Consider the following 25,944-nt stretch of genomic DNA (forward strand, 5'->3'; position numbering starts at 1 on the left):
TTATGCTATCTATTTTATCAGTAAGAACTTATCAAAGGCTAAACTAAATTATACAGTGATCGAAAAGGAACTCCTGGCTGTTGTGCATTCATTAAACAAATTCAGACATTACATTACAGGCTATCAAACATTTCTGCATACTGACCATGCTGCAATCAAATATTTAATGAACAAACCAGATGTGAATTCTCGAATTATAAGATGGTTACTTTTATTAAAACAGTTTGATCTAACCATTGTTGATAAGCCTGGTAAGGAAAACGTTGTTGCAGACTCTTTATCTAGGGTAAATTTGCATATAGGTGAAGAAGAAATGGTGGATGACCAGTTACCAGATGAGCACTTATTTGCCATTTCAGTTCTCTCTCCATGGTTTGCTGATATAGCATACTATTTGGTAGCAGCTCAGCTCCCACCAAACTTGTTCTCCAAAGAAAAGAGCAAGATAGTCAGGAAAAGCGCCCCCTTCACTTGGATTGGGGGCAATCTATTCAAACTTGGCCCAGATCAAATCTTGAGAAGGTGTGTCAAGGAAGAGGAAGTCTTTGACATCCTTCTGACCTGTCATGATGGGCCTTGTGGAGGTCACTTTGCAGCAAAGAGGACAACATTCAAAGTGTTACAAGTAGGCTATTATTGGCCCACTCTTCATTAAGATGTGAAAAAATACACTAGTTAGTGTGATCGGTGCCAGAGGATGGGAAGGCCTACTCCAAGAGATGAAATGCCTCTATAGCCTCAAGTAACTTTCGAGCCATTTGAGAAGTGAGGCATGGACTTCATTGGGCCTATTGACCCTCCTTCAAAGCAAAAACAATACATTATTGTGTGCACTGATTATTTGACTAAGTGGGCTGAAACCAAGGCAATTAAGGCAACAATAGAAGAGAAGGTGGCAGAGTTCCTAAGGGAGAATGTATTCTACAAATTTGGGTACCTTAGAGAGCTAGTCACAGACCAAGGCAACCAGTTCACTGCCAACATGATCGGAGACTTGCTCAACCATCACAAGATCAAGCATATGACCTCCACTCCCTATCATCCACAAGCTAATGGGCAAGTGGATGTGACCAACAGAGCACTGGAGGGCATCTTAACTAAGGTGGTGAGCAATAGCAGGAAGGATTGGGCAGAAAGGCTAGTTGAGGCCACTTGGGCCTATAATACCACATGGAAGACCACCACTGGATTCACACCCTATGAGCTGGTCTATGGGAAAAAGGCCTTGTTGTCTAATGAATTTGAATATAACACATTAATGATGGCGGACCAACTAGATTTGGATCTTAGCAGTGAACAGAAAGAGAGATTGTTCCAATTGAATGGTTTGGATGAATTCAGAATGCAGGCCCTCCTACATACAAAGGTAGTTAAGATCTGGCATGATAAAAATATTAAGGAGAAGCAATTTCAGGAAGGCAATTAGGCATTGTTATATGATTCTAGGTATAAAGACTTCAAGGGCAAGTTAAGGACAAGATGGCTTGGAACTTATGTTGTGGAAAGATGCCATGATAATGATTCAGTGCAAATCAAAACCATTGATGAAGAAGCCATTCATTTTCTTGTTAATGGACACCGATTGAAAATGTACAAGAGACCTTTATCAAAACAAGAGTTCGTTGATGATATCAATAAAACAGTGATGATAGTGAGCAAGTTCCAGCTCCTCCCTCATGAAATCACTAAGGAAAAAAGGAAAAGAATAAGGACTCAGATGGAAACCTCCATGAGGCACCTGAGTCCCATCTTTGGGTTGAAAACCTCTTGAGGCAGCCCAAAAAAAAAGGAGGGAAAACAACAAAAATAAAAAGAGAATAAGAATATCCCTAGGTGAAATCCTTTCTTGAGGCACCCAAGGCAAATAGCTAGGGTGAAAAACTCTCTGAGGCAACCTAGTTGTTTTTCAAAAAAAAAAAAAAACGTTTTTATTATAAAATTTCCATTTGCAAGTGGGCGAGAGGGATAGTTAAGGAGCAAAAGAGGATCCCAAGGAGACCCCTACCACTCACATGTTCATTTTTTCACTCCTTTCCATGCATCCCTCCATCATTTTTGTCATTTTCCCACTCCATTTCTTCGATTTATGCAAAGACTGTGTTTTCTACAGGATCCCCTGTATTCCTACATGATCCCCTAAAAACCTACTGGATGATCCTGTAGGAATTACAGTGACCCAGAAATCTTATAGGAAGCAATCCGAAGGCATATGATGGACTTGTTAGGTCCCTAAAATTCACCCTAATCATGATCTAGCACCTCACATCGTCCACCACCATCATCCCTGCACTCACCATTCAAAAAAAAAAAAAGGTTTAGTTTCAACAGTTTTTTCTTCAATCTTCAAAGAAAAAGAAGGGAAAACAGAGAGTAGTAAAGACCATCACCTGAGTTTCCTTTGCTCTCCACACTCCCACTCCTTTCCATCCATGCTATCATCCTCACAACCTCAACAAGAAATATGATTAAATAATTCTGAGGGAGAAGCAACTACAGGACATCTTGTAGAAAATCCTGTAGCAGCCTATCCCATAGAATGCCAATCACACCAGCAAAACGTCTTCAGTAGGGTGATCAAAGAGCTCCAAAGCAGTAGCATCAGATCTTCAACCACAGATACCTACAAAAACAGAGAAACCATTAGCAGACAACAAGAGGAGGAAGAAGAATGGCATGCTGCAAAAATACACAGCAACACCTCTGGTCTTCGACAATTGCAGCATAGCATTGAAACCACATGTAAGTATCCCGCTCGCTCTCTCATATGCATCATGTAGTCAAAAATTGTAAGGGTTACAAGATAGTTGGTTTATAATTGAAAAGGTGGCTAGTTAACTTGGCCACCTTCGTTTAGTCATCACATGCACAACCTGGTGTCCTCTCACACGTAGTTGCAGTCAACTCAAATACAAAGAAGGAGCAGGATAAAAGGTGGTTAAACTACAAATCTACGAGGTGGGAGCTTATTACGGGGAGTGGGAAATGATGAGGTGGTAGTGGGGACCAACGGTCCAAAAATGGAAACATACCCTTACTGCCAGCACACCGCCTCACCCCAAATCACCATAAGAGGAAATAAAACATCGTTCCCATGCATTCATGCATTTCAGCTCCTCGAAAATCCCTCACTCAAGTCGCTATCATAACCCAAGCCACCCATGGGAAGAAAAGATCCATCGTTCACTGCACAGGAATTCCTACAGTAACATGCACAAGAATTCTTACAGGATATAGAGATTGCCTACAGGATACACAGAGACTATCTACAGGATTGGTGAAGAAGAGTTTAGAAGGGATATTGCGGGAGTTGGCCACTGCAACTAGTCTAAAGAGTTAGGTGTTACACAAAATATTGTCACCATGGCTTTCTGCAGTCAGTGTGAGTCTATCACCACTCATACTGTCCTCCTTTGCAAGTCTCAAACCTCAGCTCTTCATGTCAAGCCTTAAAAATGAGAGAAAGTCCTTGAAAATCTCTAAAACTCTGGTTCCGCACTTTCTCTTAGCATTACCTGTGGTCTCGCACTCCTTGGTCATGTTCCCTGCTGACCTGCCCACTCTGTCTTTAAAGGAATGAGTGCAGACCTCTGTAAAAGTCGAAAAGGCGCAAGTTTATTATTAAAAACTCACTTTGGGTTAATTCTGGATGCTTCTAGTAGGAATATTGATGTGGTTAGTTCGCTCCTAGGTGGTTCATGCATCCCATAACTAGAGGAGCTAACCCCTTGATTAGAGGAGCTTATCCCTTCAAAGGAGGACTCTATCCCTTTGAAGGTGGACCTAGTAACTTCCTTCCTCTGCACTATAAAATGAGGCATTGGGCTGGTTGCTAGGGAGGTTGAAAGTTGAATATTTTTGAGGGTAAATGCTGTTGGAATTTAGACTTCCTAATTGAGCTTGAGAGGAGAGATTACATACCTTTTGATTTCTTTGGGAAGAAAGTGAAGCTTGTCAAATTAGAGGAGATTCTTGCTGGACCCTGTGAGGAGCTTGTACAGCATCAAGCCACCAAGGTTGTAAAGTTCTTCTTTGTTTAAAGTTAATACAATCAAGTTCATTTTTCTCAATAAGCTGTCTTCTATGGTTTGTTTCATGAATTCCTTGATCATCATGATAAATATGATTTATTATATTGGCTATGCAGGTGTTATTTGATGTGTGCTTGTTTGTGTTTGCAGGTTCTTTAAAGGAAACTCTTTCGGACGGTCGAAGCGTTGCTGCCACAAACTAGAGTTGGACTTAAGGTAGGGTCTAAAACACCTCTTGGTTTCTATTTATAAATCGCAATATTTAGAGAAAGGTAGATTTGCTTGTTCTGCTTGTTGCTAGATATCAGTTGATACTAGGGAGATTGGTCTTGTCCGCAAGAACGATTTATCCAGCCGACAGTAGGCTCTAAAATTACATTCCCCTTTGCATGTAAATGAACCAAGGATACTCTAAATTTGAGTGAATTTAGCAATTGTGTGAAGGGAATTAAATACATAGTCATCTTTGTTTTGCTCCTACATTTGAAAAATTGTTTCAACCCTCTCATTTTCTCATCAAGCTTCACCAGCAAGATGACAGGAGGGTTTAATAGGAGAGAGCCCACAAACATTGTGAGAAACCAACAACACCCTTAAGTGCTTGAAATCTTCACAAGACGTAATTAGATGGGGTTTTTCGAAAAATTCAGAGGGCATGATGATGAGGTGGCTCAAGAATTTGCTCTCCCCCTCACCCCACACACCAGAATCCATGCCACTATTGTAATAAGGGGCCTCACTATAGATCTCACCCCTGATCTCATCAGCAGGATCACCAGACTTCCCCTAGGAATCCCGTGGAGAAAAGAAGACAAAGGAGATAGCCAGGTTGCCAAAAGAAAATTCCTTTTAGAAGGTGAGGAACCCACTGAGGACAAAAATGAAGGATGGAAAGTCTGCCATATCCATGGAGTGAGATAGGCTACCAACTAATCAAATACATTTCATGTAAGGGTAGCTATAGGTTTTCTATGGCTATCATTTCATGATCCTTGAAGAATTAAGATTTGGAGTAGAAACAACCCCTCATCAAAGGCTCAACATACCATATTTCTTACTTCAATCACTCATAGACTCAAGCATCAAAGTGAAGGAGGGGAATTCCCAACAATTATCTCACCATGAGTTGATTAGGATCCTCATTGAAGATGCCCTCCAAAACCTCAGAACCCCTATAACATGGTCAGTTTTTAGAGACATGCCAGCAGAGGATCACATCAAAGCTATCACTTATGATGTTAGTCCTACTGTCAGTGAAAAGGAAGTAAAACATGAAGAGGAAGATACAGAGCAAGATAAGGATGAGATGGATGAAGAAGGAACCAACACAGAGGAACATGATGAAGATGAAGAAGAAGAGGGAGAAGAGAAGGAGGATGATGAAGAAATAGAGGAGGAAACTAATAGAGATGATGAAGATCTACAAGAAGAAGAAGACACGAAAGATAGAGAGGAAGAAGGAAATAGAACAGAGGGGATAGAACATAAGGAGGAGTCACCTAGGGTGTCTCCAGAGGTCACTGAGAGAGAGGAAACAACTGCCCTCACTGCTCTCAATACCCCAATCAAGCAAAAAACAGAAAGGTGGAGGCAGACCCCACTATATTTTAGGACAAGAAAGAGCACAAGAATAAGACAAGGGAAGCCAAAAACATCAACCAAAATTCCTATTGAGATTGAAGATTCCTCTACAGAAAAAGACAAAATGCCTTCCCCTAAGTCCCTTATCACCTATGTAAGGAGGCCTACTACTAGATCAACTTCCTCAAAGGGTAAGGAAACCCTACAAGATCCATAGCAAAATCTACAGGAGGAAAAAACAGTCCTACAGGAAACTCTGTTGAATCTATAGGAGGCATAGAAATTGGAAAGAAAGGTAGGGGAGCAGCAAGAAGCTAAAGAGGAAAACCCAGAGACAAAATAACCCAACCCCCAACCTAACCTGGACTCTTATTACCAGTTTATTGAAGGAGGCAGGTCATACCTCAAAAATTTACCATCCCACTGTTCTTCGAGCTTGAGAAGGAGAGGGCCAGAACTCACCGATGGATGCAGATCACCAAATCAAAGGGGGTGGAAGACATTGGGCACATGGAGGAGAAACTCAAAGAAATGAGTAGAGAGCTAAGTGGCTTAAGGGACATAGAAGCCATAATGAGAAATCAACTACAGACAGAAAATGCATGGCTGAGGGTACAACTGCAAGAAAGAGGGAACCAATTAGCATGTATGGCCAGCCTCCCCTTGGAGGCAATCCAATGTAGGATGCCAACTAAATCCTATGCTCTCTACCTCAAAGAAAAATGGATGCAATTTCAGATTAATACACTAGCACAGAGGGGAACCATGCCATTTTGGGACTACAGGCAGTTTATTGACCTTTGTGATCAAAGTACACTAGAGGATAGGGCCAAAATGGCTGAATTTTATTTGCACAACATGGCCCTCATAGACATGAATGTTTGGGACCCCAATGCCAAACTAAGAGATCTACAATTAATGGATTTGGCATCATGGATGAACCATGAGGAGTCAAGAGCTGCAGAGATGAAAAGGATATTGGCAAGAGAGAAAATTGAACCTCTTTTGATTAGAGCTGAACAATCAAATGCCATGGCCCTCATCAGTACCCATAATTTGATTGCAAATGATCCTCAGTTGGCACCTAAATATCTTGCTACCCAAGAGCAAGCAATTTCACATTTTGAGGACATGTTAGGCTGCTAGGAGATGATAGTATACATGCTTGCCTAAGGAGATGGAACACATTTCCATATAGCTTAAAGATAAGAGAATATCACTCCCCTCAAAGATTGATAGAGGAACTCAACATGACACCTATGTATAAGCAATCTATGCAAAGGTTGAAGGTCAATTGGATAGGCCTAAAACTCAGCCCACCACTACCCTTGGGGATGTTAGAAGGGAGAAAAGAAGAAGAAGAAAAGAGGCAGTGGGAAGAGGTAGAAAAGAAAGCATACTTCTATGAACAAGAAGACGAGACCACAACAGAGGCATGGGATGTCAGAGAGGCTGCCAGAGCCATGAATGATATGGATATTGACTAAGTTGCTCAGACGATCAGCAACACTATTAGTAGGGGGTGAAGATGAGCCTCATCATTGGGTAATTATATGGGCATTAATTCACCTCCTAGTTTAGTCAAACCAACTATTCTCATAACTAAATGCATACTTTTGATTATATTTTTTTTTGATATGAGTTAGAGTTGGATATTTTGCTTTGTGGTATAATGTGCATTTAATGCAAGATTAAAGGAGAAAAACAAGGAGTTTTGGCAAAGACCAAGGTCAAAAATTGAATGGGATAAGGGAGAGCGATTATAGGAGGTAAATGCTCCTCATTTACTACCCCTCCATTCAAATATTCCTCGATCAGCTCGGAGTGAAAACAACCAAATCACGAGGACTAGAAGGAAGCCGAGCAAGTAAAAGTCAAAGAACCAGTTTATCTCGAGATTGGGAGCTAAGCCTCCCTAATTTTAAGGAAGTCATTGGAGACCTCAGATGTATAAGTAGAGAGGCCTAGGACCTTAGTAGGATTCAGATTTTTATTGTAAAACTCTACTCTATTTTCGAGCTGCAAGACTTGCGATAGTTTTTTTGATGTAATCTGTTGTTTTGGTAATAAGAATGAGGTTTGTTTTGAGCCAGCACTGAGTTAATTTAGAGGGCTGAAGCTCTTGGGTTAGGGCCCAACCCTAGCAACCAAGACTCCTCTTTATTGTACATGTATGCTAGTGTAGATTCATAGCTTATTTGTTCATTTGCTTAGTAGATGAATTTCCATTACAACAATGTATATTAGATTGGTTGTGTGATAGTTTTCTTCCATTTGTGCCTTCTTTCAAGTAGCAGGTTAGCAAGGAGAAAAAGGATCACCACAAAGTTTTCAGCAGGTGTCTTGACCTTACTTCCTCCCTCTGGGACCATTACTTGAGGAAGAGACCCTTCAACAGCCCCAAAAACATAGATTTCTAGTTCTTGTATGAGCTTTGGAGTTTTGAAGTGAACAAAGTTCCTTTTACAAATTAATTACTCCAAAAGACTTGGAATGTCAAGATATCCATGAGGATACAGATATTATATTAAATAAAAATGAATAAGAATGATAATGATTTACAAATGAGAACGAGAGGCTTGCTTATATATCACGCAAGTGTCTTTTCATGAAGAGTCATGTCTCATTTAGACACGCCTCTTCAACCTAATGACTACTTAACTAATTATTATTTATGATTATTATCATTTACATTACATTTATATTATTTATATATTTTATTTATTACATTGCCTCCTTCCTCAAAAAGCTTTGTCCTCAAAGCTTGTTGATGACAAAAGGCTTAATCTCTTTTTTGGCTTCAAATGTCTTTCTGTCTTGGAATAGTCATCTTCGTCGATACAAGCTGATATGATCTTCTTAGTGAAAAACAGAATTGTCACACTGAGAAGGGATCAGACCATCCCAGATTAATCTTCTGTATAGCATTTTGATCACTAAAATTTTGTAACCACTTGTCAGCATAAGATGGAATTGATGTTACGTCATTATTCTTTGAACCATTAATTTGTTGTCTTGGTTCTGACTGGTTCAAATATGTGGCATGGTTGATTCATCTGTTCTCATGATTTGGATGTCGATATGGAACTTTTTTGGTTTGATTTCTTCTTACTGGGCATGTGCCAATTTTTATATTTTTTTCTGGCGAAGATGTTGTTGAATTTGCTATGGAACATTTACTTGGGATGTTCATTGTCTAAACTGCAACATCTAAGTGTGTCGTTTCTTTAACTGACTTGTCTTCTTGAGTTGTCATATTCACTCGATTGGTATTTGTTGTTTTGTCATCAACTTGAATTCCTACATTTGATGCTTCTTTCTCGATAAGTTGTTGTACCTTGTTTTCTAATGACTTCTTATCCTTCTTAAGTATCTTAATTTGCGTCAGCAATTTTTCACTATGGTTTCTAAGTCATGAAACTTCTTCATTTTTGTCAATAGTGATTTTGTCAATTTCATTTTACATATTTTGTAATACTTTTTTACCTTATTGAGAAATTACTTTTGAAATATCCAATATATCTTCTGGCGTTACTAAATTAGGTTTCAGTGTAACATCTTGGAGCGTTATTTTCTTCTTCCTGTAAGAAAATGTTAAAAAAAAATTCTTAGTATTTAGAATAAAGGAACCTAGAGTTTTCATCCATGGTGATCCCAAAACAATGTCACTATCGTTAAAAGATAAGGTTTTCATGGTGAATTGTGAGGTAAAAGTATAATCTCCAATATTTAGGTGTAAATTGCTTATATTGTGTTGTTTGCCAAAAATATTTGTTTCAACTATATTTGATTCAGGAATCACCAATTGATTAGCACATTTAGGACTAACATAATTACTTATTTCAGTAGGACTGATAGAGATTGTGATGTCTCTTCTTGCGAGTGATCCTTTGATGTTAAAATGTGTGCAAACACATATACTACGGGCTTCAGGAAACCTTTCATTACTAGTCTCCATTTTTTTCCTTGATGTTTTTACGTAAACAATATGTCAACTGGAGCTATTTTTATTATAAAATATCACTTATTTCTTCTATATATATTTTTCAAATATTCTCCTCTTCTTCTTCTTCTTTTTGTTCACTCTTTTAATAAAATTTTTTATATAATAATAATTTTTTTATATATATAATTATAAATTATATATATTATATAATTTTAATTTATATATATTATAAAATTATAATTATATAAAATTTAAATATACTTTTTTGAGACCCACTTTTCCTTTTATATGTAACTATATAAGGCTTATATAGTATCCTTTTTTATAATTATAATAATACTTTTTTTTTCTCAGAAAATTTGGATGAAATGTGACTCTTGGTACGTTCACAATCTTTAGATTTGAACGATTAGAATTATTTAGATTACACCTTTTTTCTCCAATGTTATCAAAATATCTTTTACTTTTAAAATACCATGGGCTACTACCATGGGTTGTTTTGAAAACCTCCTGAAAAAAGTAATATTTACGTTCACGTAAGAGCTTTTGTATCCTTGTTTTTCTTTAACTTTTAAAATACCATGGGCTATTATGATGTGTTGTTTTTAAAATCCCCGTTAAAATGTTCTCCATGTAAAAAGTAAAACGTATTCTTTTTTATTTTTGTTTTTCTTTTCTTTTTCCTTTAACTTTTTAAAATACCATGGGCAATTACCATGGGTTGTTTTTAAAACCACGGGCTTCTCCACGTAAAAAGTTTTAAATATACTTGGTATGAGATTTTGTATCCATTTTGTTTTTTCTTTTTCTTTTTTTTTCTTCTACTTCTTTTAATTTATTTACTTATATATATTTTTTTGGTTAATTTTTTTTTTTAATATGGCCAAAGGCCTAGAAAAACGGAGAAAAGGAGAAATTCCCAAATTCTGAGCAAAATGCTTCAATTGTACGGCAAAAAGGTTGACAAATTTCGATAGCCAAGGACCTGGATAGGAGAACGAGCTATGTGCACCTGTTAAGCAACCTAGAGGACCGAACTGCTCTGATACCAAATGAAGCAAACAAAGTTCCTTCTACAAATTAATTACTCCAAAAGACTTGGAATGTAAAGATATCCATGAGGATACAAATATTATATTAAATAAAAATGAATAAGAATGATAATGATTAACAAATGAGAACGAGAGGCTTGCTTATATATCACGCAAGTGTCTCTTCATGAAGAGTCATGTCTCATTTAGACACGCCTCTTTAACCTAATGACTACTTAACTAATTATTATTTCTCATTATTATCATTTACATTATATTTATATTATTTATGTATTTTATTTGTTATAAGTTTGTTGTATTTGATTCAGTGTTTGGTTCATGTTGCAAGGAAGATTTTATTATCATCTTTTTCCATCTCCATTTTTGCAATAAGATATCACTCATGATTTCATTCCCTTCGGTAACTTTCTTCATGTATAATATAGGCAATTGATTCATGTTTTTCTAGTTTATGAAAATATATCTTGTTACATAGTTGTTGGAAGACACACATGTTTTAAGCAGAGAAGGTACCTCAGAAGGAGACCAAGACTTCATCACCAACAACCACCTTCCACTTCATCCACCTTAGCCATCCCTTGTTTCACCATCACCCTCACTAGTTTTTCATCATTTTTCATTGAAATTCCCCTAGATACATTGAGTGAATCTAGCCATCTCTTATCTTGGATATTGACTCCTGAGTGCTCCTAGACCTTCTAACACTCCATCCCACCCATCACACACCTTTCTCAAGCTTCCCAACACCTCCAAGACCTCACAATTAGCTCTCGGCTATATCCTGCAGGTTTCCTGTAATTCCTACATGATCATCCTGTAGGTTTCTAGTACATCCTGTCAGTTTTCCTGAAACGGCCTGTTTTGAGGCTGAATTGATGGGAAACCTCTAGGAAGTCACAAAAAGCCTCCTAGGACCCCTCCATACCATCCAACCAATTCGTAAACCTTCTAGCCATCCTCAAACACCTTCCATCCACCTGTCACAACCATAAGAACAATTAGTTTGCATACTTGATTTTGCCTAAAAAAAAAAGAAAAATGTGAAAATAGATTTAGTTTAGTTTCTTTTCTTGCACATTAGTATTGTTTGATGCTTTTTACTTCTACAATTTAGATAGTAGCATTTGTTTAGTGTTGATTTAGCAATTCTTCTTAGCATAGCTTGTTAAATGGTCAATTAGGGTATAGTGTGGTTTAGCATTACATGTTGGTTTTTTTTTCCATTACTGCAGTAGAGTAACTCTCTTAGAGTAGATTTTCCCTTCTTGCATCAAAGAATCAAGCTTATTCTGACTCTATAAAAGTCTGGCTTGGAACCCCAACGGTCTCTCGCTAGGTGAACAATGATAACAGGCATAACCATCACTTTTACTTGTGCATACAGCACTATCACCTCCAACTTTGTACAAACCCGGGGTTGATAAGTAAAGCTAGTAGCCAAGGAATTGCAACATCCTTGTTGCAATACTGGCGCTCCTCAAGGTCAAACCATTAACAAATTTTTATAGAGGTTTTGCTCGCCAAACCAAGGTCTGGGGACCCTCTCTTTCTCCTCTCTTATAGCGGGATAGGTGGCAGCACATTATTGGTCAAATGTGATGTCAACATGACGTCATCCTGCTAGTTAGAGCCCAGAAGGTTTTGTAGAAACACATAGAGAGAGTGTCGAGCTGACTAGGCAACAGGATGATGTGTGCGATGTCAAAGATAGATCAACTTGGAAGCAATGTTATTGGCCCATGGTATTGTAGGAGGACCCCAACGAGACAACTCATCCTTGCAAGTTTTTGATTGGCTGGTGCATGTGTCGTTCGGACCCCATGAGAGAGCTAAGCCTTCTTAGAGGAGCTTGAAAGTTTACAAGGGAGGCACAAATGATAACATCGAGTTTGAGAGCTATGGTCTAAGTGCCAACACGAGGATACATGCAGTGAAAGAACAAGGGCGTAGATAAGTTTATAAAAGGAATTAAGTCCTCACAAACTAGGGAAGAAGTTTATCACCTAGAGGCATAGCTGGAGGTCACAACACTTGTTCCTTTGATGGATAAATAGGTTAGGCATTAACAAATAAGGAGCTAAAATAATTTTGGCATAATTGAAAAAGTGTGTAATATAATTTCAAAATGGGAAGCAAAGGTAATATGTTTTGCGGCGATCGAATTAAAAAGGCTTTAGGCCTTTAATAAAGTTCTTGGACACTTGGATGGATGGGTTTAAAGCTTTGGGAGAAGTCCTCGATTTCGGGCAGGGGTGCCAAATGTGGCATTGCACCATATTCATGCATCTGTGGAGTTTGAATGAGACGGTAGCTCACTTGGTAGGTTCCTCCATATTTAGTTGTTACACCAAACTGACCATTCACTATGTATGGATATTGAAGCTTAAACGGGTCGATATCTAAACCTTTGGAAACTGTTGGTAGTTGCAATTGTCAAGAAACACTATGTCAAGGTAGCAAGGACCACGATTGTGCGAAATAATCAATGGAGCTTGTCTTTAAAGGAAACAAGAGACCTCTGAGCTTCTTTGCATGCCATGGAGAATTAATTTGAAAAGATTGTTAGGCGTAGAAGAATTGATTGTTGACATGGAAGAACATTGTGTGCCCATTTTGTGAGTTAATGAAGGTGTAGTGCTTGCGTAATAGGACAATACAACAAGACAACAAGCCATGCTTTAGTTATAAGTTTGAATAGGAAATCCTATATTATGAAGTACATGAAGCGATGTTGGAGTACTCTCATAGGTAGCGTGGATGGCAAAGTGATGGCTGAGAAAGATAACATTGTTTCTTATGTTGCAATGGAACAAAACCAAGGATTATAATAATGTGATTGGGGGAAGGAAACATTATTGAGTGAGATGTGTGGAGAGGTCAAGAGTGCATATGTTGAAGAGAGAGTCTAAGAGTGCCAGGGTTGTAGAGATAGGTTGCGAGTACCTACACTGAAGAGAGAGGCCGAGAGTGCTTGAGGAAAAGGTCTAAGAGCATAGAACAAAGTGTTGAGTATGCTACAAAATTGTTTAAGGCCGAAGACCTAAATGTATGTTGCGGTTGAATAAGCAAAATGAGCAAAGAGCAAAGTGTTGTGTGGGTTGTGTAATGTTAAGGCTACAAGGGACAACAGAGAGTTGAAAAGAGGCAATGGCTACATTTACAGTGTATTGATTTCCATATTGAGTGTTGATTGGAGCCTACATATAGGGAGTTGGTGCTTCATCTCAATGGATATATGAAAAAAGCTTGGGGATTGGGGCCTTCTATAAGTTGGTGCTTGCATAAATCCAATGAGCTACATGTTGGTGCTTGCAACGTGAAGTTGATGCTTCATTTGATGCTTCTGGTAAGTTGATCAGGTGTCTACAAAAAAATGGACTTAGTGCTTCCTACTAGTGGGTGTTAGTAAGCAATCAAAGGGAGTTGGTGCTTATGAGTGGTGGCTCACAAACAATTTGATGTAATAGAATAGGAGCTTATTTTTACATCAAATAACAAACAAGCTTTGGTGGTTTTTCTCCTAGAAGGGTTTCCACGTTAAACCTCTGTGTCTCATGTGTACGTTGCTAATGGTGTTTATGTTCATGTGTTGATTTATGTTGCTTCAGATGATATGTTGTTGATTACTCATGATGGTTGCCAAGTTTGAATAGAAGTATAAATTAGAACAAAAATTTAAGTTAGCCATAATATTGATTCAACCCCCCGGCCCCCTCCCGGACCCCCCATGCTCCCCTCTCTCAGTATTAACATTGTTTCAAACATATATTGATAATCAACATAAATGAGATAAAATGTTAAAATATGTTCTCTTTCCCTAACTTTTAATTGAAAGCAATGTTGACTATTATTTAAAGTAAATGATTTGAAATTTTGACAAGTAGATTGTAATTCAATCATTCATAACTTTAAACATGTTTTATATGGTGTACTACATAAGGATGCTAATTTAATGAGTGGGTGTTATTACTTCATAGAAGCTTGGATCCTTTATCCTTTCAATGTTCAAAGTGGTTGCATTATTCCATTGCATGTAACAATAACGCCTAATATAGTGCCATCTAGTTTTTTCAATGATGCCTTTGTGTAAGACCTGGAGTTTTCGGCATGTATAAGCATCACTAAAACGCTAATAATGAATTAAAATGAAAAAAAGATCTGGAGTTGTACTAGGATTAGTGACCTATCAATAAGTCTTAGTGGTGCACGTCTTTTTCATGCACATTAAACTATATAAAGCGGAAAGTAGTTAATCACAACATGTAGGAGCTAAAGGAAGATAGCAAGCACATCTAAGAAAAGCATTAGGCTTAGCAACTAAAAAAGAGATCAAGGATATCTAGTATGAAAGATGCCTTGAAATATTGGCTGACTTGAGTAAAGAGACTAGTAAGAAGTCTCTTAGATACCCTCTCATTACATAGTCACATTAGCAGTAGTGAAGTCTTTTTCTAATTGAATTTATTTTTTAATCTTCTTGGAAACAGTAACTATGTTACTTTTAGTTGTATTTAAGACCAATCAATCCTTCTGTGAATTTAATCTCTTCTAATCTTTGGTTGTAGTACTATTGCATTGCTTTTTGGTTGTAGCACTCTTGCAGGACCTTTTTAAAGTTTTTTATGGGTACTAACCATAGCCTCCTTTTAGTTTCCAATTTTCTTGCTTTCTCCTAACTTTGAACAATAGCACAACAACCAACAATATGCCACTTCCTTTTTCACCTAATTACCCAAACTCATTGCAATTTTAAGTAGCACTCTAGAAAAATAAAAAACACATGAAGGGACTGAAATATCACCATCACAATGTATCTCAATTCTATATAATTGATGAAGTATTGTTGTACCTTTAGAAGTAGCATTTTCGGGGAACAATCCTCACTAGTTCCATTCACTTCAGTATAGTCTCTACATATTTTTGCAAAAGTTATGAAAAAATGTTTTCAAGCTTGAGTTTTCTTCACAACTTTGTATTAATCTATTCGTTAATGTATCCTAGCAAAAGCTTTATGAACCCTCTTAATGTGAAGAAGAGTTCTCTATCTTCTAGCTAGTGTGCAATGTGCCTAATTTTCATTCATTGCTTCTACATGATATATTGTTGGTCATCAACAATGTCATGGAATCATTACCACTCACTGAGTTGGCTATGGGGATAAACTTCCTGCTTAGGAAAAGTGGTTTGTGAAAGATGAATTCCTTATCTGTGTTTCCATTTGGATTCACAAGGATAATGAACATTCAAGCATAAACAAATAAATAAAAAATAAAAAGGAAAAAAAGAACATTTGCATAAAGAAAAAATGACAAAATAATTAAAAAAAGTAAATTAAAATATATCCATTAAATTTATGTAAATTTATTTATAAGTAATTAAAAATATTAATTATTTTTTTATATAAATAATTATATATATATATATATATATATATATATATATATATATATGGAATCTATCTTTATATGATATACTTTTGACCTAAATATAACGATGAAATTTCTAAATTTATCAAATTTCTAAATTTATCAAATTTCTAAATTTTATCTTCTTGTAAGTTAAAACCTTCAAAATTCATAAGTTCATATATATTAACTTATATGAACTTCATCCTGTCAATTTTGTATATACATTCCTTAACACAATTTCTCTTACACTCCGTGCAATTTATTTTCTTTCCATACTAAAATTTAATGTTTTGTATCGGATATTAAGTGTTTTGTATGAAGAATTTTTACTACATGGCAAAACATACATCATCTCACACAATATGACATTTTTTGGGATGTGGATCCATGGTGTGAAAAGGGGATTAAGAAATTGAAGAAGAGTCTTCCACATTTATCGCTTTATTTACTGTCCACAAAAAGGTGCTTTCTTTGAGACATGGCCATCCATTATAACTCATGAAGTCACTTTTTCTTGGTTGTATGCTTTTGGGGTTTCAAATATTCATGAGCGGGCCGGTTAATGTCTATCTCAGATTTCATATCCACATGCAATAGTTTTTTGTCAGGTAAAGCTAAATTAGACTAAACGAGGAGAATTAATTAGTCTACTAGCAACAAACATGCCACAAAAATTTAAGAGGAGGATAGCGGCCTGCACCTATTCAGACTGGACTTCACAACAAACAGCTTTAAACAATTTACAGGAAAAATTTAAGCGGGAGGATAACATTCATCCCATTAACTATTCAAACTATATTTCATTATTAAGAAAAATCACATGTTAAATTGGCTTTCTAAACAATTATCAATATCGTTTATTCAAACTATATTTAATCATTAAGAAAAATCATATGTTAAATTGGCTTTCTAAACAATTATCATTATCGTTTATTCGTGTTGAAGAAAGATTTTGGTACTCTCATCTAATTTTCCATTCATGTATGAGGTATTTTTATTTTTGTTTAACAATTTTGCGTATAGGGATGTTGGAAAATGTAATTCTTACTTGTTTCAGTTGTGACTTTCAATGCAAAGGAGTTTGTTCTTATTCTTAAAGATTGTTATATCTAGATGTTCGTAAATTGGTGTGTGGTTGAAATATTCTCTCAACTAAATGATTGTTTGTCTAAAATAATCTACCTATATCTTGAAACAACACTAAATATATTATAAGTAACCTTATTTAAATAGAAGATAGAGTTTGAAGTATCAAATTTTTTCTTTGTATCAGGGCCCGTACGGGCATGGCATCCGCCTCCCTCATAGGAGTGCTGGGAATAGAGAATATATTTGTAGTGTGCATTTTACTTGAGTTTGTTGAATGATTTATCGTTGTTGGGAGAGACCATCAGATGCGTTTTAGCTAAAGAAATCGATCCACAGATCAAATCCAGAATGATCTGCGTGTAGAGAAAACATTCTGCAACAGGTATCTGCCATGTTGGCTTATTATACCTGAGAGTTAGACCATAGCCCTGGTGTGGAGATCTGTTGGCGAGTGTAAAGCCCTGAGCAGTGAACTATTGCGGTGTCGTGGTGCTCACAAAAAACCTGACCTTCGCGGCAGTCTTCTCGGACTTTAGGGATCCAATACCATGGCTTCATAAAAACGGGGGCTCAACAATCGCGTTGCCTACCAGTTCGTGGCTCTCTTCGGGAGCTCGTTGCTAGGGTCAGGTATCCAGCCTGGTGTCTCTGATCGTGGCTCTGCTTCTTCTTTATGTGATCTACCCGCCCTTCGTCAAGAGTAGCCCCGATGCGCCAAAGCTCGCCAAGGAGAAGTTGGAGAAAATGGGGCTTCATAGCGATGGAGGGGAGCATGTGACTGGTTTTGAGAATTAAATCGGCCGACGATGGAGAGCCGATTGTGGCGCGCATAGTGTTGCTTGTGCGTTGAGCTGCGGGAGTCGATATTACCCCATCTGACTGATGTCTTTGTTCAATACAATTTCCCCGGAAATCTCAATTACGGCCCTAAACTGTGTGGACCTGGCTCTGATGGCAGTCTTAACTGACTTGGGCCGTTGGTGGTGAACTTGGAGACAATATTAAAGGAGGTTGTGGTTGATTGATTTTTCGTCAGGGTTTACAAAGACCTGCTTGTAGCTGCCGAGAGAGAAAGAGTCGTCGAGTGTGAGAAATCAGCTGAGCGTTAGTCCACTCTCGTTGGGTCATTTCGCTCTCAATCCATTGAGAATGTATATCACCACGCCCTTAAGTGATTTTATCAGCCTGGACCTTGGAAACAAACACATATTACTTTCTGCGGTGGAAGCGTTGCCTCGTACCATGTGCTTGGAGGTACAGGAACATGTACAGCCAGGGATATGGAGTCCAATCCGTAGTATTGAGTATAGCCCATATATTTCAACGAGTGTTGAGAATTCAGATACATCACTTGATGCAGGTCACCACAAGAAAAGATATGTAATGTCCCGTGTGAGGAATGCACAGTTGCAGAAATTGTCAGTGTCATCGTTGTTTTTAGTGATTCAAGTGATTAAAATTGTCATTTCATTAATGTAAATTTGGTTTAAAGAATCGAGTGAAATTTAGTTTGGCCAATTATTGTCCTGAAATTCAAGATAGCAGCATCAAAGATTAGAGGATGATGGATAATTAAGTTTGTGTGAATTAGTGTGAGTTTGTGGAATAGGCTCATGAGGTATTAAGTATCATATACATTTATTAGTAAATAAGTCTATGATGTTTTGTAGTGGTTTTTGTAATATATGTCCCTCATCACTTCAAAAGTTGGAGTTGTGTTGTAAGTCTTGTAAGGCATGTGTATCCCCATAAAGTTCGTGGTAATCTTAAAACTACTTTGTAATTGCAAGTTTGTGATCAACTGAAAACCACTGTGCAGTGTTGGTTTGTGGTAAGCCAGAAACCACATGTGAGAGTGAAGTGGACAGGGATTCTTGTAGGCATGGTTTAGGGTTAGATGATCAAATCCTTGGCATGGTTGAGGGTGAGCCTTGATGGCTAAATTGAGTGCCTTGGTGGCAGAGTTGAGCCTTAGTGACTAAATTGAGTGCCTTGGTGGCAGAGTTGAGACTTGGTGGCTTATTTGAGCTTTGCTGGCTAAGAGCCCTTGTTGGCATGGTTGAGGTTAATATGATAAAACCTAGAGCATGGTTATGGGTAATCTCATAAAACCCATGATGATGATGATGGAGGGAGATTTGCATGTACATGTACATGTATGTAGTTATAATGGTTGATAGAACCATGATGATGATGATGGAGGGAGATTTGCATGTACATGTACATGTATGTAGTTATAATGGTTGATAGAACCATGTATGCTGATGATGATGATGGAGGGAGATTTCCATGTACATGTACATATATGCAGTTATAATGGCTGATAGAACCATGTATGTGAAGGGTATCTTAGTAGATGGGCGATTGCAGTGGTTGATACCCAAGCATTCTAGAAGATGGTTGCTTCTTTATATGGACATCAACATATTCTTTTGTTATGTTTGACCACAACTAGATTTTGCAAATTGAAATCGAGACAAGTAGTCATTAAGGGGGAGTGTTGGAAAATGTAATGTCTCAGTTGTGACTTCCTATGTAAAGGAGTATGTTCCTATTCTTTAGGGTTGTTATATCTAAATGTTCCTAGATTAGGGTGTTGTTGAGATATTCTCTCAACTAAATAATTATATGTCCAAGATAGTCTACTTATGTTGAAACAACACTAAATATATTTATATATAACCTTACTTAATATAAATGAAAAATATAATTTGAAATATCAGATTTTATCTATTTTGAAAGAGACAACCAAACTGCATTTCTTTCGTGTTAAAGTATTTTTTCCTTAGAACATTTGGGTTATGGTTTGCTTCTCATAATCTTTATGTTCGCTTTCGACATGAATCTTACTTCCACTGGAAATCTATTTTCCATTTCTGTTTAGGTATCCGACTGACCTTATCACCAGGTGAGCTTTCAACTTTGATGCAGATTCGCTATATTTAAAAGAGCTATAGATAACAGTAAATTGCATGTTCAAATATATGGAGTTGCTAAAAAAACTGTGAATTTGATATTAAAGTATGCTACAAAATTACAAGTTTGCAGTTTTAAAAAATGAAGAACTAGTTTAGCAACAAATCTTAATTATTTATTTTTGGGCTTCTTCCACAAACGGTGAGAAATTTGGAATGGTACGTTCATATGTTGGAACACTTTCTTCTATTCAACAAAAAAAAATTCTGAGACACGTAGTAGCAAAGAAAATTTAAATTTCAGATGAAGTGGAATTAATTTTCTTCAAAATTTTGAATATAATGGCCGTTAAATAATATTTTTTGCAATTTTGAAAATTAACATGTTTAAGTTTATAAAAACAATTCTGAGACACGTAGTAGCAAAGAAAATTTAAATTTCAGATGAAGTGGAATTAATTTTCTTCAAAATTTTAAATATAATGGCCATTAAATAATATTTTTTGCAATTTTGAAAAATAACATGTTTAAGTTTATAAGATTATTATAAAAGTTAAAATTTAAATGAAATAGAACCAGTTTATATCTATTTTAATTTTGGTGGAGAGATCAAATTTTTTGAGAGATAAATTTTTTTTAGAGTGAAAAAAGATTTGATCTTTAAAATACTTATTATATCCTAAGTAAAGATGAATCTAGGCTGATATGATATATATGTAATTCACATTGAAACATTTTATTTATAATGCACATTATCGGCATTAAAATGTTAAAACATACCCCTCATATTTCTTCCATAAATGCAGACATCTAATTATTTTTATCATAAATATTTTCTAAAATATTAAATATCAAATCTATATTAAGGATGGAAGGAATTACAAATCTCCCTCATATATTGAATTAGAAAGCAACAATTAATGGAATAATGCATGTTAAATTTTTCTTTCTTATTAATATTTTTAAACTCTTATATACCAACTCTATATAAAAAATGAAATAAATTACACATCTCTCTAGTTATTAAAAGTGAAAATATATAAGAAAATTGAATTTAAACTACATTGATTTTCTCTATAAAAAATAGATAAAAATTATGTTATTTAATATGGATATGGTTGACACAAAAATATTTTTTGTTATTAATATATTTTTGTTTTAAATATCACATATAAAGTGAAATTAGAATGAATTAAGAATAATGTAATATCAAAAATATTATTTCTTATCATCTCCTTGTTAAGGAGCAAAGAAATTACATTTTTTTCTTCATACTAAAAAGTAATTATTTTTTTACATTCAGTTATTTTATATCTCAATATAAAGTTATAAAATTAAAGTATTGTAATTATTACAAACATTAATTTCCTTTGTTATTCCTATTTTTAATTTGTTAATTTAAAATATTGTTTTACTATTTTTAAAATGTAATGTGACAACATTTCCCCACACTGATTCATTTCCCCACATTAGATTATAGAGTGTCTATGTGCGCAATCAATTTTCTTTAAAATATAATGGTTATTAATTAAAATATTTTGAAAAAAAATACGTTTGAGTTTGTAATATATTTAAGTTTATAAGTTTACTAGAATTATTTTTCTGTCTTAACTAGTGCTAAAAATAAACATTGAAAAGATAAGAACTATTTTTCATCAGCTTCGATGTGAAACTTGAAGCTGGTTAATTTCGAAAATACCTTGGGAGGAAAGAGTCTCTCACCTTATCCATACTAAGAAGGTTGAAGATGAAAAACATTTTCTCGAATTGTGGGGCTCTGACTCACATCCGCTCTCATCAATTCCAATACCTTTACCACACTACTTCCAACCTTCTTGACTTATTAAATCATCAAAATTATAATAATCTAAAAATAGTTAGCTCCTCATTTTCTATAATAGAAATAAAATATTAAAAAATATTAATTAATCACTTCCCGATCATTATTATCTACATAGAATTAATTATCATCATTCTCAAATTTTGTTTATAAATTATTATATATATATGTAGAGTATTGGATGTAGAGCATTTTGAATTTTATTTGGTAACCATGCTTTGTTTATCTATTTAGCAATCAATGTATATGCATTTTGTATGATTTTTCCAAATTAACTTATCTCACATATTATGCTTTCTGGGTTTCTCCACAGGGATTTATGTCGGGGATAATCACGTGGTCCATTTTACAAGAGGGTCAGACCAAGAACTGGGAGGCGGGGCCAGTTTAATTAATTCAGTCGTCTATAGTTCAATACCAAAACAACATCTGAGTTGTACTAATCCAACCGGCAAATGCGGCTTACAAAATGGAAATAATGGAGTAATACGTTCTTGTTTGGATTGCTTTCTTGAGGGAGGAGCTGTGTATCGATTTGAGTATGGTGTTAGTAAAACTGTCTTTTTCGCACAAGCCCGCGGAGGAACGTGCACACTTGCACAATCAGATCTCCCAGAAATAGTGATTCACCGTGCAGAGTACCTCCTTCTAAATGGGTTTGCAAACTATGATGTAATATCTATGAATTGTGAGGACTTCGCAATATACTGCAAGACAGGATTCATTGTTGAAAGTCATGACTCGGGAAGTGGGCAAGTAGCAGTACTGCGTGCTGTAATGGGTGCTGCTCGTTATTGTTTAACTTCAAAGTACGCGTATGGAGTTATATTTGCTGTTGATCCAGTAGGCTTGGCCTTCGGGACGGTTGTAAATTTTGCTATACGGAGATATAAAGGAGATATTGGTGTTCGTGTTGATAAAATTAAGGTATCAGTGGAGGATTTGGCTGTATGTCTCGATTCTTCAATTGGTAGTAAGCCTCCAGTGGCTCAAGCAACAAGCAAGGACAAGAGCTCCATTAACGGCACAGAATCTCTCAATAGTGCAACGCCCAATTCGTAAGTAACATGATGGTTTATAGTTGACCCATCCTCCATGAAAGTAAATTTTTCGGGTGGTAACAGTCTTCAAATAGAAGGATAAATTGTGTTGGAATTTAAACAAATTGAAGGTCTTATTTGGCCATGTAGTGAGTTCTGGATTGGTTTGTGTCTTAGAAGTTTCAGGTCATAAATGGTGGTATTAGATACTCTGTGACCTAATTGTGTGTAATGGATTGAAACTTAGTTGTGGATGCTAGATGGATTTGTGTCATGCTCAGATCGAAATGTGTGCATATGATTTCAGAGGACTAGATTGTTAATATGTGAGTGGAATGCGTTATAAATAGTGGGAGTAATATCTCCAAAGTCATGGAGGGCAGTCTAAATATATGTGCCCTTAGAAGTGTTGATCAATTCATGTAAGGTTTCAAATATAGTTTGCTTTTAATGTGTTGGATTAATTAATGTATACGGTTTAATTATATACTTCCTTTGTTCTTAATATGCGCTATCAAATATAAATATATATATATATATATATGAATGATTTTAAGATTATCGTTTAACATATGTATTGGTTTGTTTTTAAATGTATTGGATGGATTCTTTGTTAAAGTAAATTTATATGGTTTTTCAAAATTTTGAAAATTAAAATAATATTTATTTAGGTTTATAAAACAAATATCTATTTAAAATGTTTTTGATTACTTTATAGGTAAATAAAAAAGAATTACAAAATTTAAAGTGTTTTGATTAATAAAATATTAATATTATAGGTAAATAAAAAGAATTACAAAATTTAAAGGGTTTTGATTAATAAAATATTAATAGTAAAAAAGTAAGTATAATTATTTTATAGTTATATATTTAAAAAAAATAATAATAAGAATTATTGTTAGATGCATTTCTATTCTTATTGGGGTGTTATAAGATGATTTAAATGAGCTTATGGTTAACTCGCTTTCCCTTTGTGATCCCATGTGCATGTCATCTACTCGATGCACATTTATGTGGCCTCACCTCCCAATGAGGGAGGCCTAGTCTCCTTAGTAAGGCTGTGGTATACGGATCCATTGCATCTGTGAACTCTCCAACATGTCTGTCATCCTTGACTTGTGGCTTGAGCTTTTATTCCCCCTCCATCACTTCCTTCTACTCCTATCTTCTCCCACCATGCATGTAGACTCTTGCTTGGTTGCTTGGGTCTTGACTTCCTTCCCTTCATTGTCGGTTTTTCAGAGGGAGAAGGTATGGTCCTGAGTTTGATGCCAGTGTAGCCTGACTAGAAACTTATTATAATATCTTTCTTTCATGGTCACCTCATGTAGCTCCCCTATCATCCCAACCCCATTCCACGTGACATGTTAAGGCCTCTAACAACCATGAGGCATCAAAGAGATCGTTTTTAGCATGGAAATGTTAATCATGGAGCTTTAGGGAGGTCCACCGCACACCTTAGAACAAAATCTTTAGCCTGTAGCTTCCATGCCAGCACATCCGTGGCACACCCCCCAACATACGTGAGGAAATTTGTCTTGTGGAGGAATAAATTTGTCATGAAATGAATATCACTCTCGATTTAAATGATATGGCTCCCATTGCACCTTGGGCTCCTAATATAGGTTAGATGGACTTAGAGACTTCATGCTTGATGTGGAAGTTTAACTAGCATATCACTCTCAATTCAAATGACACGGCTCCCATTGCACCTTGGGCTCCTAATATAGGTTAGATGAACTCAAAGACTTGATGCTTGATGTGGAAGTTTAACTAGCTAGGCTAGAGATGGGTTCTTCACCTAGCTCTCCAATTCCTCCACTATGCAATGTTGAGGAATGATATATCATCCTGGATACTTGTCATACTCATGCTTCAGTTCTATTGAAAATGTTGGAAATCTGCCAACTAAGGGGGTTTCCTTGAAGTGAAGTCCCAATTAGACATGACACCATTTGGAATAGGAGCCCCATCCGGAGTATCGGCCTGATCATCATATATTCTTATAGATTTTCGTTGGCTTTAGTTGTTAGCAAGAGAGAGGATTGCATATGTGAATTCAAGAAGCAAGTGAGTATGCCTTGTGAGTGTTCAATTGTAGGTGTGTCAAGGTTCTTCTACTACGGAGGGAAAAAGAGGTGAGCCCCTAAGAGCAAGGTAATAGTACCAGCCTTGTAGAGACATGCAAACAACAATCAAACATTCACAAAACAGTCTTATAAACATTCATAATTCATGCATGAAGAACGTGTTGGCCATCGAGCTTCATTTATTAAGTAAAAGCTCCAGGACACATTTATACAATGAGCACAACTAGCTTAAATAGTGGAGTGTTGGAGCCATGACATGCTCCCTAAAAGTACTAACTCTATCTCTCTAATGCCTTATGGGAGAAGCCAAGGTGAAAAGTCCTTTGCTCATACAATGAGGGTGTATATATAACCAATGGAGTGATTCTTCACCTCCTTGTGATTCTTTGACTACCCTCATGGCTATTTGACTTCCTAAATTTTTTTGACTTTTCATGACTCTTCATATTTTGTATTTGTCCTTTGGACTTCCACTTTACAATACATTTTGAATAGATAATTACATAATCCACAATAACGATGTGACATATGATGACTCACGATAGAACATGACATGACACTAATGACATGGTCTGCATGATGATGTGGCATCGCTAGGTTGTCCTTCTTATTGCTTCTTTCTTTCTGTCTTCAATAAGGGATGTATCCAATACTTCATCTTCATGACAAACATGCTTTGTTCTTCTTATCTACCCTCCAAAAGGTTGTGAATCAAATGGAGTCTTTGTGCGGTCCCCATAGTTGGTCTTTTGTTGTAGTCCAACGTTCCTTCGTCTTCTTGTCTGATGATCATCTTATATCGCCATCTTCTTTGGTGTCTTATAGCATGTCCTCCTTCTCCATCTCCTTCTTCTTCATCTTTCCATACCATGATAAAATTCTTGCATCTGCAATCCACTCATGACAAGACGACATTAGTCTGATAAACCCATACTCTAAGATGTTGCATGATGAT

At 36.1% G+C, this 25,944-nt stretch overlaps 1 protein-coding gene across 1 annotated transcript in view; it reads left to right on the top strand.

The window, feature by feature from the left end:
• Positions 1 to 23,173, top strand: part of LOC149265107 (protein LEAD-SENSITIVE 1-like) — a 38,408-nt gene extending 15,235 nt beyond the window's left edge. Inside the window, exon 2 of the mRNA XM_089391592.1 lies at positions 22,173 to 23,173. Within this exon, the coding sequence (XP_089247718.1) occupies positions 22,173 to 22,921 (749 nt within the window). The 3' untranslated portion in view covers positions 22,922 to 23,173. The remainder of the gene's footprint in view (positions 1 to 22,172) is intronic.
• The last annotated feature ends 2,771 nt before the right edge of the window (positions 23,174 to 25,944 follow it).

The sequence above is a fragment of the Pinus tabuliformis genome, chromosome 6, assembly GCF_031772625.1.
Source record: "Pinus tabuliformis cultivar Carrire ecotype Pingquan chromosome 6, CPIR1, whole genome shotgun sequence".
NCBI classification, from domain to species: Eukaryota; Viridiplantae; Streptophyta; class Pinopsida; order Pinales; family Pinaceae; genus Pinus; species Pinus tabuliformis.